Source organism: Sinohyriopsis cumingii, chromosome 12 (genome assembly GCF_028554795.1).
Source record: "Sinohyriopsis cumingii isolate HCF-2022 chromosome 12, ASM2855479v2, whole genome shotgun sequence".
In the NCBI taxonomy this organism is placed as follows: Eukaryota; Metazoa; Mollusca; class Bivalvia; order Unionida; family Unionidae; genus Sinohyriopsis; species Sinohyriopsis cumingii.
The window spans coordinates 3,263,317-3,281,176 of NC_142972.1; the positions used below are offsets into that span (position 1 = coordinate 3,263,317).

At 33.3% G+C, this 17,860-nt stretch overlaps 1 protein-coding gene across 2 annotated transcripts; it reads right to left on the reverse strand.

Annotated features, from left to right (window-relative positions):
• Positions 1-300: 300 nt before the first annotated feature.
• LOC149785924 (uncharacterized) lies at positions 301-13,235 on the reverse strand. Of its 2 annotated transcripts, XM_089976160.1 has the most exons (5): positions 13,014-13,235; positions 10,376-10,452; positions 7,287-7,429; positions 6,213-6,290; positions 301-4,112 (listed from the first exon to the last, which is right to left on the reverse strand). In XM_089976160.1, exons 2-5 carry the CDS (start codon positions 10,398-10,400, stop codon positions 3,786-3,788), a joined length of 573 nt encoding a protein of 190 aa, XP_089832286.1. In that variant the 5' UTR covers positions 10,401-10,452; positions 13,014-13,235; the 3' UTR covers positions 301-3,785. The 2 variants fall into 2 exon arrangements, with proteins under 2 accessions (XP_089832286.1, XP_089832287.1); XM_089976161.1 differs by lacking the exon at positions 13,014-13,235 and having other exon boundaries at positions 7,287-7,449.
• Positions 13,236-17,860: the final 4,625 nt, after the last annotated feature.

Here is a 17,860-nt window from a genome sequence, read left to right on the forward strand (position 1 = left end):
TGCAGACGTGCAAATAAATATGCATATGTGCGGACGTACGGCTGTTGCATACATACATAGCATACATACATACATACATATAGGAGACGAAGAATTGACTGGTGAATGGACGGACCGGCAAATTAAATAATTTTTTGGAAGAAGGAGTATAATGGCCATATTCAAAATCAAATTTTCAATTGCCCCACCCTACCTCTCAAACCACAAACCTACAATATTCCTGCACAGTTACTTTATATCCGTGTGCAGTGAATAATTCTATGCATGATAGGGATTTATCATATTACAAGCAAACACAAATGTGCAAAATGTTTTTATTTAGACAACATATAGAAAGTAAACATAAATCAGACTCAGATATGAAATGCTTTAATCCCTAAAAGAACTACAAGGGTATTTTACACTTATATTGGAAATATGAATAAGAGAATAAGAGCAAAAATATTCATTTAATGCAAATATATCAATAAACAAATATGAGAGTATAAAAAAAACTTGCATGTAAAACAAATAAATCAATGTACAAATATATCATTTTTTTAGACAGTAGATGTGTGTTAATTAGCAGAGGTAAAGACAGTTATTTATTTATTTATTTATTTATTTATTTATTATTATTATGATTATTATTATTATTAACACCAAACAATATGCTGAAAATGTTTTTCTTCAAGCAAACCAAAACGTCCTTTACTTTGGGTTTCTTTTTTAGCTGGCAAAACTCAATGCTTTTATCAAACGAGGAGTTTCATCATAAGGCGTCTTAACGTCGTGTGACCTGCTTTTCAAATGCAATTCGCATTTCATTTCTAAGGTGTGTTATTTTTTCTTTCTTTCTTTCTTAAAAGTCATATGCTTAAGTTAACAACAACTGACAGTTTACAACGGAAGCGTGACAAAAGGCTGCATTTTGTTCTCTTTCTGGAACGTTTGGTATTAATCTTAAAATGAAGGCAGTGACCTTGAAATACTAATAACTTAGTACCAAGCAATTCCTGAATGGAGACTACAGTTCCCTCTATGCTGTGTAATGACCTATTACAGACATTCCTGAATGAAGATAAGAGCTCCCTCTATGCTGTGTAATGAGCTATTACAGACATTCCTGAATGGAGACTACAGCTCCCTCTATGCTGTGTAATGAGCTATTACAGACATTCCTGAATGAAGATAAGAGCTCCCTCTATGCGGTGTAATGAGCTATTACAGACATTCCTGAATGGAGACTACAGCTCCCTCTATGCTGTGTAATGAGCTATTACAGACATTCCTGAATGAAGATATCCCTCTATGCGGTGTAATGAGCTATTACAGACATTCCTGAATGGAGACTACAGCTCCCTCTATGCTGTGTAATGAGCTATTACAGACATTCCTGAATGAAGATAAGAGCTCCCTCTATGCGGTGTAATCAGCTATTACAGACATTCCTGAATGGAGACTACAGCTCCCTCTATGCGGTGTAATGAACTATTACAGACATTCCTGAATGAAGATAACAGCTCCCTCTGTGCGTTGTAATGAGCTATTTTAAAGTTCATCATCTCTGCAGTCAGACTTTGTCCCAATCGAAGAGAAAATTAGATCATTACAATTTATGCGTAAGAAAGTATACAAATGAATGAACAAAGCGAAAACAACATAAACAACAACACGTGTGAAAGTACTACAGTAATATTAATATAAGAATAAAATGTTACAGCTTCAATAAGTATGTGTTTACAGTATACCTAAATCGAGTTCTAAGATTATTGTCTTCATAATGATTGAACCTTATTTGATACAGTCTCTATTTTACATCAAAACTACATAAAGGTAAAAAAAATGGAGACAGATGTAGTTTTCAACATTAGTACTTAAGACTACATACAGGGGTTTACATACAATATTGGCATATTTGTCGATAACCATCCTTTCCAGCCGAATATATTCATAGTTTCAAATGAAATTTGAATCATATAAATTCTAAAGTTGTAGTTCTATTGCAACCATAGCAGATGAAAATGCGTAAAATTCTCGTGCCTGGCAGCTTTGTATATTTTGTTTTAATTAACTAACAAGATAAGAACAGTTCAGAAAATACACTTCATCCCTAATATTTAGTGACAAAAATACTCTAAATTTGAATAAAACTATTTGCGAAACGTGCACTGGGGAATTGAATGTGGTTAGGGTGTATTATTTAAGTGCTGAAAAATTGGACATAATGTTTTTCATTACCAGAAAACAATTTTCCTTTTTGAAAAAATGTAACGAAAACGTCAATAAATTTGACGTTCTAGCTTGCACATATAACACACATCTCTCTGCTTGTAATACTCACTCATTACGCGTCTAAACGTCAATGCCAAATTTATAAACAGGAATTATACATTTAAAGAAAACATACATTGCACATTCAATGCAAATATTTTTCCACCGTGCAACAAATTAATTTGCATGCGAGTATCGTCAATGAATTCCTTATGAATATCAATGGTTTGTGACCGGAATTTTAAGCTTCATTAAGTTCATAACGCTGAGGATAGGTCGATAAAAAAAATTGAAATTCATATTCCAATCCATATACATATTTCCCAGAAAACATAATGTGACATTTGGTATCAAGTTAAAAAAAACTGAACAACAAGGGTTGATATTTTCCAGTTGTAACAGGTCTTCGTATAAGTTGAAAAGTTAGTCAAAAGATGTCAAATTAGAGAATGCAATGACAAATAACCAACAAAGGATGCATTACATTTAATCAAGTATGTCTATTTAGTGTTTTGAAACAAATCGAACACAACCCAATTTAATGTTTCGTTTGACTCTGAGGTGCTTCTGAGCTATATTAACATGAAAAATATATCCTATCTGACATTTTTATATGCAATTACAGCAAACTAGCCCTTTTAAGTAGCTTTGTCCACTCCTTCGTCCCATGTGATATTTTGAGAAATTTTGTATAAGTATTCTGACGTTTTTGTAGGAGATATGCTACCGCATGGAATTCGTTACCTAACTGCGTGGTTTGGGAATCTTTGCTACATAGAAATATGTGTTTCGACCCTAAATTTTGAAAAGGTTAAAATCAGTACTTGATATTTTTCAATATGTCAAAAGACTTATTTTCTTGTAATGATACAACCCTTTTGTTCACGTTTGTAATATTTTGCTGCTAAACATTGAAAGTCAAAACTTGCATACAGCTTAATATTTGCAACTTTTAATCAAGCCTGTGTAGCATGGTTTTGATTGGTTAAAATCGGATTACGTTACGTCTGAAACTAAACGCTATTCGTTCATAACACTAAAGAATAAAACGTATGTATTCATGCTTCCTTATAACGTGTTTTGACATTAGTTGTAAACAATGTTTAAAGTGTAGATCTCCTATTTATTTGCTGTTAATCGTTATTCACTTGATAATTATTTATATTTATAAAAATTGAATTTCATATTTGACAAGATACACGAAGCCATGAAGGGTGAAGGTTTGTTACATATGAACGACCTCCACTTCACTACTGCCGTTCATGCAGTGTGTAATCGATTCTGATGCTTCATTACTAAATCCATCCTGTAAAATATTAAATACACTTCTTAATTAGCATTTTCCTTCTTTAAAAGACCTTGAAATATTTCAACTAGTTTTTTTCTTGGGTCTTCTATTGTTTCAACTAGTTATTTTTTCATCTAACTTAAGAAACAGATCAAAGATAAATACAAATGGATCATATAAATTTGCTTGAATTAAGGCCTATATCACATAGACTTGGCCCCTAGCCAATGAAACGTTAACATTATCACTCATTTATCCTTGGTTGATTGTAAGTGGCTTGAGGCAGTCGTATATCATTAAGGTCGGTAAACGTGACTGGTGCCTCGTATGGTGACGGGAAGTGATCAAGCACATTGTTGTGTTCGTCTTTGGCAGATTTTGCACTGAGAGCGACATTTCGGGCAGACTTCCAGATTCCGTAAGTTGCAAAAATCGCTGAGCTAAGACTCAGGAAGCCGGTGATAATGGCGACCAATATGATTAATTTTCCGTCATTCAATATCGAACATAGGATGCAAAATGGAAAATATACAAGGAACCACAGCGAACTGAGGAAAGGGTTAAAGTGGACCTGTAATAAGATAAAATACATCACATGCATTTTAATGTACAACGAAAAAACCAAACTCCTTTACCTCCATAAGAATATTTCAATACAATTTAATCGATAAAATTTAATCGATACAGTTTAATCGATACAATTTAATCGATACAATTTAATTGTTTATTCTCACCAGCATGGTTATCAAATATTATTCGTATAACCTAAGCCAGATATTCAGATTGGGTGATGAACAAAAACTGGAAAGGAAAGGATGGAAAAATTTAAATAAACTTATAATAAATGACTGAATAGAACTGTCTCTTTCTCTTTAAATGTTTCCTTCAAAACTAGAGCTATTGAACGTAATGTTTTCTTATAACTAGCCGTTTCAAGCTGCATATACATGGATGGTTTGTTCCAGAAGTATTTATTTTAAAAAATAGTTAAAGGTAAGTTAGTATACACTGGGCACATTGAAAGAAAATGGTATTCTTTGATATCCAAGTTGGCACATAGTATACAATATATTTTAGTTCTATATATAGATTGTTTGTATTAATGACAATTTAAATTCCCAGATTATGATATGACACTTTGGAGTTTTGCCAAAGCTTATATATCATTATGGTTACACAAAATGTTGAAATAATCTTCGAGGCCGAGGTCAGTTTCAATATGTTTATACAGAGAAAGTTTATCAGAATTTCCTAACTTATCGTTCGAATCTGACAGAAAAGTACCTGAATCTTGGAGCTTTTAGGAATGTAACCCAACTAATGATATGTCTTGATTCCCTTTCGATAAATAACTTCCTGTCTTCAACACTTAGTATAATATTTACATACATTTTACATAAACTAACCTTAGGAATTTAAATGGGATTCAATAATTCGATGCTAAAGGACCACTTGTATGTTGAAAAGGTAAAGACAGAATTAAAAGAAATATACTGTATAGAACAACAACAACAACAACAACTAATAATAATAATAATAATAATAATAATAATAATAATAATAATTTCGATTATTAATTAGTATTCGAAATCCTTCGTAAGAATTTGGGACTCTCAGATTAGAACACTCTTCTAAGAGAAGAAAGAAATGAGGAAAAAGAATAAAAGAAATTATTGAAGGAAATTGAACATTTTGGAAAGTGTATTAAAAGCAAAGTCAACACATTCAGTTTTCGATATATTTGAAAGTGTGAACATTCAGCTCGAAGAAATAAGCAATCAGAAAGTAAAAGGGATGAATTAACCATCAAACGTAAATGGAAGAAAAAGGAGGCTAAATAACAAAACATTTTTAACATGGAAAACGACATTATATAAACAAAACAATAACCAATATGAAAGATATGATACATTATTTAGTAGATAAATCAGATAAAACTAGATGAAGCAGTTGGAAGAATTCAGGTTCCTAAATTGACAAAAGATAAATAAAAAATGCATTAAGAAAATTAATAATAATAACAGTCCTTGCAGTGATGGATTCATCAATTCTTTTCGAAGGATTTATGAGCATTTTTTTAAATAATTCAATATATCAAGGATTCAGAAAGGGACTTCACCTGTACCACAGAGGGAGAGAATTATTACATTATCGCTAAGATAAAATAAATGTAGCGAATGTTTGAAAATGTGGAGCCTCATCAGCTATAGCTAGCATACTCAAATACTATTTGTTTAAATGAATGCATGAAAATTAAAACAACTTTATAAGAGTTCGATATAGGGAGATAGATAGTGAGACTGATGTACGATATTATATGCTTTACAAAAGAAAATTACATGAATAGTGTTATTATTTTCCAAGTTAACTTTGAAAAAGATCTTGACTCTGTCCCGTGGGAATTTTTTCAGAAATTCTTTATACATATAAACTTTTAACTCAAAATGTATATGCCTTGTATTTATTATAGTGAACTTGGTTGTGGTGAACGGCACACTTTTTCTCTTTATTTGCTTTTACTAGTAGTAGAAATCTTTGGAATTTTTTGGTAGCAAATCTAAATCACAATGACACTTTTATTTAAATTAGTGATGGAGGGATGGATATGCATTCTTTATAAAAGATAAGGCTATTGTAACTGGAACTTAACATGGAACATACGAATACTTACAAGAATAGCACGCAGGTCCTCGTAATTGCATTTCGATGCAATCCAGAAGATGATGAACAAAAATGCAGGGACGATAGCCTAGAAAAAAGATTGAGAAAGTTGAAGATTGATTGGATTTCTCGTTGGTATTATGAATTGCATCTAATCTTCTGGTTCAATTCTGATACAGTCCCTGACCAATACATACAACAGCTCATACATAAAACAAACATACATATATACATAAATACATACATTGGATTAATTAATTAATCCATTGAAAATTGTACATGTATGCAATTAGGTTACAAGCTGCGTGTAGAGAAATACGTATGAATGCACGAGAAATGTTGAAATGGAAATGGTATTAGTAGCAGATTTAGTGGCGGCGGTGTTGATGTTGCACTGAAATTTGCAAGATCAGGAGAATAATACGGGACAAAATTGACGGCGAAGGATGATACTTATGACGGTAATTAACTTTCCTTATGATGGTAATTACTGATACTTCTGATGCAAATTAATGATACTTATGATGGTAATTACTGATACTTCTGATGCAAATTAATGATACTTATGATGGTAATTACTGATACTTCTGATGCAAATTAATGATACTTATGATGGTAATTAATGATACTTATAATGCTAATTAATCTTGTTCGTGTGTAGTAATTGCTGACGACAGGAATACAAGAGGTGGTTGTGTAATATGTGGCTGTGTTGGTGGTACTGATAGAAGTTGTGTGTGTGTGGCAGTTTATAGTGCTGTGTAGCACTCGGGCATCATGTCGCATACATGTAGCATCATGTCCCGCAAAGTCACATTATCCTCAACAGGTCCGACACTGACTTTTAATGCTGAGCGCCAGTCTAGGCAGCTGCTAGCGTCATTTTTATAAATCTTTGGTATGACTTGGCCGAGGTTCGAACCCACGAACTCCCTCATCGGAGGCGGACGCTCTAACCACTTAAGCCACCGGAACGGTTCACCACTACTGACACGACTACTACTACAGCTACTACTACTGCTACTACTAGTTAAATACGGCGATTGCCGTGACTGACGTTACAACACTGACTGTAGTTTCTTACCGAAATGAGAATCATCAATAGCCATAGAAATAATGGCGACGCTGCTGCATAAATAATGATGACAACCACTGGACTAACTACATGAAGGATGTGATGTACCACTATCGCCTTCTGTAATGTGGGACTCACTTCCATTTCTGCTCCTATTAAAAGATGAAAGTTTCTGAAGAGAATAAATAGAAGTTATAGTTTTTGGACCTATACTCATGTTTTGATATTGATCATTATTCTCACGACAGTCAGGATGGGAATCACTTCGGAAAATATCCTCAAGAAAACGACTCGATTCATAAAATTAAATACCATAGACAATTAAACTAAAATCTTGAAAACAGTTTTGCAAAATGTGGTTGATGTTGATTTTTTTGGAGCTTAATTTTCTTCGGTAATGATAATGATTATTCAAAATGCGGAAACAGTCAAAAAAGTCACGTGGTATACGTGGTCTACTACAGTGTAGTGAAGATATTACCTTGAACGGCACATTATTTGCACTCCCCGTGTTTAATAGTTTTCAATGTAGTCCCTAAACACAATATATTTAATGTACCATTATTTTCTTATTGGTTTTAATGTGACCGTGTTACAAATCTATGGCCTAAACTGAGTAACAGAAAGAAGCAAAAGAAACAAGTTTTGTAAAACTTAACAAAATGATTTGAATATCAAAACTATACACGAAAATGTAAGAGGAACTTGCAGTATTATGAATTCAATCCAAAATAATCTTAATAGGTTATTATCAAGTCCAAAAGAATCGAATGAAGTTCAGTTCTTCGAAATTTCTTGTCTGCCAAGAGTCCTGATGCATCACAATGGCATTGTCCAGAACTTCTTTGAATAATTCACAAAAGTCTCAGAATACTATTTTAGTCCAATGATCACTTTGTAGTTCCAACGAATAATCTGAACAAAAGTTGCCTCACAAATAATATCTAAACATAACGTTAAATACGTCTAGAGACTGATGTAACAACAAGAACATAAGAAATAAAAATAGAAAAGTGTTCAGCTCCAAGCATAAGATATGAAAATGTATTTTTCTCCTTCTTGCTACGTGGCATTTACAAATATCGCCCATCGTAAAAGAATGCACTTGATCAAACCCATCCATTGGGAAATAACTTAATTCTTCTGGAAACGAACCTGACACACCAGCCAGTGAGAAATTATCCAAAACTTGTCAACGGGTTTTATTATTAATATTAGTACTGATCGTAAGCACCTATTTATAGATCGTACGCAATCTGATCTCTTCATATCATAAATAGAATTGTATGCCCGTGTACCAAAATTAGTTATATAAAATCATGATTACAGATGATCATTAAAATTTACAGTTATGAGCAAAAATTATACATAGACATAATCATGTACCAAGAGTTACAAGAACTACAGATATACATAACAGAAGATTACCTCTGACCATTAGAAAAAACTATTTGTGGAAAACTTAGTCACGAATGTCGTGAATCGGTTTGGTTAATTTGCAGTCGGGATTTTACTTTTTCATTTTGCAGAGTTGGATGACTTGGAGAGGATATATATTCTACCTATGCGACCATAAAGAGATAAGAAGAAGATCATTTTTAAGAAAGGTTAATAAATGGTCATACATAGCAGACATAAAATATCGGAATAAAAATTTTTACAAAATTGTGATGATATTTCTACAAATAGTTCATACATATTTAGGTAAACGAAAACTGTCAAACTTTAAGATTAAATTTCTGCACATATTTTAACTTTTACGACTCTATTGTTTAAAACCGAGCAACATAAAAGAAGCAAAACAAACAAGTTTAGTAAAAATCAGCAAATAATTTCTTTTCCTCGATACAAAGTGAAAATTTAAAAAGAACATACAGTATTGTGAGTTCAATCCCTAATATTTCTAAAGGTTATATCACAAATACAAAATTATAAAATATTATTAATGTAATACCAGTGGTGTTTTGAATCAATTCCAATCTTGAATGTGTTGATGTACCAATAGCCTGGAATAGTGTTGATGTGTATAATCCAAAACGTTTCTAAATGAATTTATAATTATCTCACAATAGTGACTGAGTCCGAAAAGTTTCCAGGAGCACTTTTTAAAGCTAATGAATAATTTAAATGAATAAACCCTCTCAGATTAAGACTGGACACTACTAAAAGGCTAATTCCACTAGTCTGATGTAGGAATGAGTAATTCTAATGCAAACAACAAAAGCATCATAATCTACGAATCTATAAGATGATCGGGGTCATTTCTAGAATATTATACGTTGTCAACAAGATCAGGCGTTTCACCTAAATTTTAATAAAGAACATAACAAATATCAGGTACACTAGGAATTCCCATGGGAAAAACCAATGTCCTGAACTAAAATCCAAGTTAAAATGTTTAACTACAGCTAATAATTATCTCAATATTATACTCTACAATCATAGACAAAATTAGCTATATAATACCTTCTTTACAAAAGGTATGTCACAAACTACTACCATCTATTATGGACAAAAGTCAATTACAGAATACAAATCAAAGATAAAAAACATAACAAACAAGGAAATTTTGCATTAAAGGCCATGCGTGATCATAAGTTTCTTCTATTTAAAAAAAAAACGATTATTTTGAAAGTATATTTTATCATTATAGTAATGTGAATTGTTGGTTACAAAAATGGTAAATTTTATATTAAATTACCAAGCCCTGCTATCGATTCATAAGAACGTGTGCTGTTTTGAAGCCGGTATGAACAAATCTTTGAATTACGCTTGTGCAGACACCAATTTTGTTTTCTTGAAAAGAAAGCTACTAACTTTTATTCCTTTTAGGCATTCTATGAATAAAACATTAAATTGTGAACACTATATAGCACCTGCCAATGATAACGCTTTTGTGAAAAACGTCTGCTGTTTTTCTGTATTGACAATTTGACTATCAGCAAATTGAGGATCACTTTTTATATCTTCCTTCTTGCTGCTATTTTTAATTTGGTTTTGTATCCTTCGGATGGACTTCTTGCAATTCTAACATGAAAGTATAACAATCAGGAGAATTTGTTACCCTAGACACCTGTTGCAGAATTCATCGTACTTACGAAGAAAGTTATTCCCGGCACTCATGTTGGTATATTTTTTATACAGCTGCTCCAATGAATAAATCAGAATCGTCGATCTGTAAAAATACAGGAATATACCATTTACTTTGAAAGATTAAGTAATGTTATTTTAAGTTTTCAACATTACTGAAGGAGATCATATCGAATCGCTAATGTATTCACCCTTAGTCATCAGTTTATGAAAGGTACTAAAAATATACATGAGTCTCTGAGTAGACATATCAGATAAATGAATTATGAAATTAATTGTATTTTAAAAAATCGTCTTCAGCATATTTTTAATAATTATAAAAAAAATTTCTTTCCTGTTTCTACTCAGGCGAAAATGACTCAGGTTAGTAAAGTCATCTTTGAATCGATAATAACCTTAAGCAATATAATTTACATTATTTTATCTTATTTTTGGTCTAATGAAAACCTCATTTGTTGTCAATTTTCATAAAAGGCAGTGAAACATTCAATTAATAATTTGGATGTTAGGTCATATTGCGTACTTTTGAGGAAGTTTATCAACAAGTTTTTGCTGATGAACCATTTAATCAATGATACAGGTGTTAAGATATGTTTAAATATACCGCGATATGTACCATACTATATCGCAATTATATTGGGTACCAGCAATTTAATTTTCCGTGGCAGGGACATCGTATGTTGTTTCCATTTCCGGGTCTCAAATAACTTCCAAAAATGGCTTGTTCTGATTTAAAGCCAAATGACACCATACTAATCTCCATTATATTCAATATTTATATTTAGATAAAGGAAATAAACTATCTCTGCTCAAAAGAATATCGGAACCCCCTAATTAAATGGTCAATAAATTATACTTACAGTAAACTAATTCGCTCCGTTTATGTAAACTGTTGTATATGTTGTTATCTAAAAACTATACCGAAATGTGGATGATTAAATAGACTACAGCTGACAAACAGTAAAAGGCTTGGTTCTGACATTACAACACTTGTTGATTAAGGGCTATTGGGTCATCGGGTGGATGGGAATAGTATAGTCAAATATCACGTATAGTACGTACCGAGTTTAAAGAAATATAATATTAACTTTAACAAAACTGTCATTGAAATGTTTAGGTACATTCTATTTGCGGAAAATATAATAATATGAGTTAAAATAGGCAATATAATTTTGTCTTTTACACGCTGTAGATCAAGGCATTGAAATAGTATTGAGCTATTGCATTGCAACTATCATTTTTTATGAAGACTAAGCAAGATGCAACGAGCGTTACGTTTATCATATGCATTGGGCCTTACAGACAATGCACGTGGCAAAAATCACTTAGAAAAGGAATGGGACTAATGTTACGTCATTATTATTACGAATTACAAGACTGCATGAAGATATGTGTTACTGTCGTCATCATAAAATGTTGCTTATGGCCAATACAATCATTCGTACCTTGTTTTAGGAAGTACGGTCATGGTTGGTCAGGGCTGACTAGAATCAATTTTATAAGCAAACAGTATGTGCATAAAAAGAGTTCCTATTCAAAGAGAGAGAGAGAGAGAGAGAGAGAGAGAGAACGCCAATAAACATAACGACAATCACTCAGCAAAAAAGAAATTATTTACTGCATTTGAGAAATTAAGTAACATTCAAACAGAAAACAACAGCTCTCTTAAATCATTTGACGATTCCTGGTCTTGCAAAGGAAAACATGTACTAATTACATAAACATATGCTATTAAATAATGACCTTTTCTTCTATTTTCATCCTATTTATTTCTAAAAGTTGGATTTTGCCCAAATATTTTTCACGACATCCCTTTCAGCCGCAATGTTGGCATATTTGGTACGTGTCATATGTGATTAAAGGTTAATAAATATAATTATATTTTTAAGATTTTAAATTAAACCGTGACAAGAAAAGTATTTCGTAAAGAAGCAAGTAATACTGTTGGCAATTATTTAGTCATGAAAAACGAAAATAGTTTTTTAATATCAGCAATTTTGTAACGAGTTTACTCGGGAATTTCCGTACATTTCTTGCTGACAGAAACTACTGAAGTACCGGTACAATGAAATAAATACCACTGTATACCGGTAATACCGCGCATCTCTACCATAAAGCATTATCAGAAACCACGGCCGAAAACCTGGTACGCTCTTTAGCATCGTAAATGTGTTTCGCCTGTTGCTAGCGATGTTAATATTACGTGGCTATTTTTTTTGACGCGATTTTCCCTCATTGTTTAGGATTAGACCCAATGGACCGATTTTGAAATTTTTTTATAACACTAAATTGAAACAAATATGGCTGAAAGCCGAGATCGAATTGACAATAATCCCATTCTACCTTTTACATTTCAATTTGTTAATACATATTTGTTTTAAGAATTGTTTATCGGGGAATGTAAGCAAAATTATTTCCGTGAATGATCTCATGTACATAAAAGTTTGGCTTTTCAGGATATGACAAGAAAAATACAATAACGAAATGACAATATTTACATTTTACTAGTTTTATTTCATTTTGCTATTAGAGTTTGATTTTAAGAATTGATGATTGGTGAATGTAAGAAAGAAAAAAATCCGATACTAATATCACATAAAAACAAGATCGGCTTCTTTGGAAATAAAAGAAAATTAATACACTTACCAGTGTCTCCTTATTACTGCTATTTGTTTCTTCTACCTGTTCATATGTGTACTGCGTAAATAACCCGGATGTCGAAGAAGAGGCCCAATAAAATTACAGTTGAGGTAAAATTGCAGCAATAACAAAACACAACAAACAATGTATAAATAGATGAACAAAACCCAATATCATTCGTGGTCTTTTTGTAAACTTTAATTTAAACTTTGTTAATGTTTAGATTTTTTTCCTTCAATTTTGCAGGTTTCTTTACAAGTACGGAAAGGACGATACATAATATTGTCATCGAGTATCAATCTTGCCTTTTCTTTACCTCAACTTCCTGTTGATTTCACAGGCCATACGTCACGTATATGATTTATTCGATTTTGTACAAGGTAGTACGTAGGCAAGCTATAGTAAACAAAACACATCTCCGCTGCATTCAGACACTACGATCAATTTATGCACTTTGTGCCTGAAGTGATGATTTTTTTAAATAGAATTTTGGAAAACCATATCTTATTTTATCTTTGCAGTGCAGAATCATGAGGCAGACAGACAGAGAGATAAGATGGGACATGGAGCTTTTACCAGTCTATTGACTATAAATGAAATCGTTTTGATTCATTTATGGATAATGTTTTTTCATGCTCGTTTGGTTTCAAAAGGGATAGATCTGTCGGGTTCTGGTAGAGTTATCTCTCTAAAGCGCCGTGGGGTATATGGTTATCTACTTGTTATATAAAACGATCTAAGGCTGCTCACAATGATAAAATTTGGCCCATGCCCAATCAGATTGGAAGGGTGGCAGGAGGGCATGGCCCGGACCTCAACCCTAATTGGCCTCCCAAAGCATTACTTCAATAAATAATTCTGAAAATAAGAAATATACTTCGTTGTGTACTTAGTTGTCTTTAAAATCTGAATACAGTAAATTATATGGGTCTGTTTTGGCATTCGATCCATTTCCAAAATTGTAATATAAACAGGGCTTAGAGGATCCAGACTCTCGAAGTGACCCGAGTCTTGAATGGGCCTGTGTGTCATACATGCTGAACTAAAGTATACGGTTATACAGTATATTTATTTCACAAAACGTCAACATTGAGGTCTATGGAAAAACGCTTGGCACTGTATTAGATCTTTATGTCCGACCTTATCACGTCTGGCTCACGAACTGAAATGATACCATCGGTTTAAACTATCACAAAAAGCCATCGAAGTTTAGCCGGCATGATAATGTCTTAATTATATTTTCAATACGCATCCGCAATATTGAAGGAGAAAACATTATTTTGTATCCGTTAGGCAATAGTTGTTTATCAAAATTAGCGTAAGAGATTCTACATAACTGCCTCTGTTTAGAAGGAAACGAAATAAAGCAGCTGTGAAACTGTATAAAAGGAAGAATAATTATAAATTAATGACTATCCAAACCCAGTAACTATAACATGTTTTTTGCTTTGTTACAAGTTATGACTAGATACTAGAAGAATGTCATAAATGTTCTTCATTTCACTCATCAATAATCTATACAAATCACATCACAATACCTTTAAACTTATTCGGGCAATTTTGTAGCCCACGAAGGTCGTGTTGACTTCAACTTGACACTTTGAAATTTCAGTCCTGGTTCAGATGGGTTTGACTGCGTTGGTTCATGAGGATTTAATTCTACACGTGTTTATACTTTAAGCGAAATCTCATCATCATTATCAAATTCTTTTACCGGTCGCGAATCAATCTCCTATTCACTGAATCTTTTCGCATTTGTTACGTTTTGCTTATACCATCGTTCAATCTACAATGACACGATTATCTGTTTTGCTGAGCACCTTGAAAGGATATGGGTTGAATGGAGTAGAGAGCGAACTTCTCTATATTGAAGCTTAAGGACGGAGTTTTCTGCCTTTAAATTACTTTCACAAGATTTTTCGTACCGCATCCGCACATAATTTACCTTTTTCTTTTCTTTTGCTATCGCGATCGTGTAGTTTTGTACGATCTTACGGCCATAATTGGGTTCGTCAGGGTGTAGTGTCCCTCTGTACATAAACTAATACGATTGTATATCTGACTTCTAATCACGATGTTCTGCCTACGCAACTCTTATGCAATACAACTTCTTCATTAGCTTGTGGCCACAACGGGGTTGTTTTGCGTAAACAATACAGTTTTCAGCCAGACGGTTGTTAAAATGCTCACTTGTAATCTTAGGACCGTTGTCAGTTTCAACAGAAATTGTAAACCATGAGTAAGAAATATCTTGGATAAGATCGACATTATATTCTCGGAAGTTATTTATTTGTTAAACTCAGTCTCAGAAAACATAGAATAGTTATCAGTAAAGTGTCGAATTTCAAAAGGTATTGAACCGTAAAGTTGAATGCATTGAGCATTAAAATTTTATCACATTTAATCAAGAAAAGTCTTTGTGAAGGGTCACTTCGACCATTTTTCTTTTCTCCCCCCCCCCCCATGTCAGTGTTAAAACTTGAAAGGCTAGAATTTATGACTCAGTGTGATTGACCAGGGAATTGCTGTGCAGTAGTGAGAAAGTAAACATTTGAGATACCAACCATAACCGCTTGATATGAACCCATGTCAAATTATCATTTTCAAAGGGAAATTGATATGCTCCTTACTTCACAGGTTCTATGCTGTCTGAAATCTGACGGAAGAAATGATTATCTTGGGAAAAATTTCGGAATCGCTGCTTACGATTGGCAAGAGTAAATTAATTCCTGCCTTTGAAAAATAATTTGAATTTAAAGTGACGACCTGAGTCAAAATTCTTTAGTCTTAAAATTCTAGAGAGTAGTTTGACTCCGAGGACGCATAAAAATGATAGTTCTTTCCTCGTCAAACAAGAAAAAGGGACCAGGTGGCCGTTTTGTAAGAAAAGACAGGTTTTAGTGCTAGTATGCACAATTTCTGAAAGAGAATAGCATTAAGGGTAGGCAGTCTTAATTTCCCACGTAATTTTCTATTTTTTGATTGTTTTATGCAAATGTGTTTGATATGACTAGGATCAATATTATGTATTCAATTTCATGGAAATCTGTTGATGCTAGAGTTGTTGCGCAATTTATCTCTTTAATTGTACAGTTACTAGTTCATTGATAGCATTGAAATTGTATGCTATCCAAGTTTTCATATGTGTAGTATTTCATTGGGTTATATGAAATAATTTTATTTGCCTGTTAGGACAGTTTTCATTATCTTGAGTTAACGATAATCGCATATTAATATCTGACTTTGCAATGTTTGAATAATCTTGTAAGTTAGGGGTTGCTGTGAGCTAGAATTTTGTGAATTTTATGCAATGTAACCGAGCATGTGGTAGCGTAGGTAAAGAGATACGGTAACGTTGGATATACCGCTAACGCGTTAAATATGGCCTGTCGCTGTGAAGTGAGGGTGATGTTCTATCGGATTAGTTCAGTATTTATGCAGTGTGGATGGCAAGTATGATTCTGAGTAACGTAAATGAGGATTGTTTTTGTACGTGTAGAAAATTGTGCATACAGAGATTTAGGGGTAATTTTGTCCTTTAAGAAACAGCTTTCTGGGGAGAGACGGGACAGTCCAAAGACGAAAGTCCAAAGAAAAGAAGTGACGAGTTCAGAATGAAGGACTAGGAAGTCCAGAAAGAGGTGAAATGTAGGGAATAGGAAGGCTCGAGGAAACAGGAAGACGTTGATACACGGTCACGGGAGAAAGGTGATGAAATCAGTCGTAGACATTGCGCTCTTTTCACCACTCGTTATTATGAAGAAATAAATCCAAATTAAACACTTCTATTAAATTCTGTGGAGTAATTTAGATTGAATTGGAATTGCCGCTATTACTTCGTTTTGATTAAATTTGTTATTTTTCTTGTCTAAAGGAGCTCGTATTGTATTGTTTCTTCCCAATATTCTTGCTAAATTCTCTGTTGAAATTCTATATTTCCACTCCCACCGGGTTGTAATATCGAGGGAGATCATCCTCTAGATAACGCCAACCAAATCAAATTAACCACCCCTCTTACTAAGAGGGCAACGTTACATTATCCATGACTACAAATATGTACGACTGCAAATATGTAATCACCGGCGGCAAGCGGTCATAGGAAATCAGCCGCAAAATGTTGATACAGCCCGGTTGATAGTACAGTTAGCGTCATCGGTTCAGGTTTACTAATGTTTCACACTAGCTGGAATCCATAACAACCTTTAGAAAAATTCACAAATTATTTGCTGATATTAGGCTACAATACTTTTGGGCATAACCAATGCTTTATGCTTTCAATACCTGTGCCAACTCAAGAATCTGTTCACGCAAAGATTTTAGAATTGCAATCCGTGTTCCACATGGTACCAGTTTGCCTATAGCATTCAGTTTACTGCGAACTGGTAAATTCTCTTTGCATTACCATTTACTGTTTGGTAATCTGTCTCGAATTTCTCCCAGCTAATGACCATCCTACGATGCCTTATCATTTCCATGTCTATGAATTTCTCCGTGACTCTTTCAACAGACGCGAAAAAGAATCCGCGATATCGTTTTGAACCGTTAACGTATTTGTCTTTATACCTGTAAGGTTACATTCTCTAAACCCGTCTTTCGATTCGTGCAATAGGATTATGGTTTGTAATGGTCCAACTCAATTCCATATAGGTACATATGGAGCGTTTTACAGGCCAGACTAGAGCCAAAACATTTTCCAGTTCGTGAATATCATTTCTCAGTATTACTCAAATTATGGCTTGCAGATCTTGTGATTATGTGTTTATTTCCCTGTTGCTGAACAAGCACCGCACCTATTGTTACCAATGACTCATCTGCGATTATTTTTTTTGTTTTACTTTGTCGTTCTCCAAATT

Coding starts and splice junctions, on each gene's coding strand:
- LOC149785924 (XM_089976160.1), bottom strand. CDS start 10,400: ATGAGTGCCGGGAATAACTTTCTTC. Junction 7,430..10,375: donor TGCCGGGAATAACTTTCTTC/GTAAGTACGATG, acceptor ATCTTTTAATAG/GAGCAGAAATGGAAGTGAGT. Junction 4,113..6,212: donor AGGACCTGCGTGCTATTCTT/GTAAGTATTCGT, acceptor ATCTTATTACAG/GTCCACTTTAACCCTTTCCT.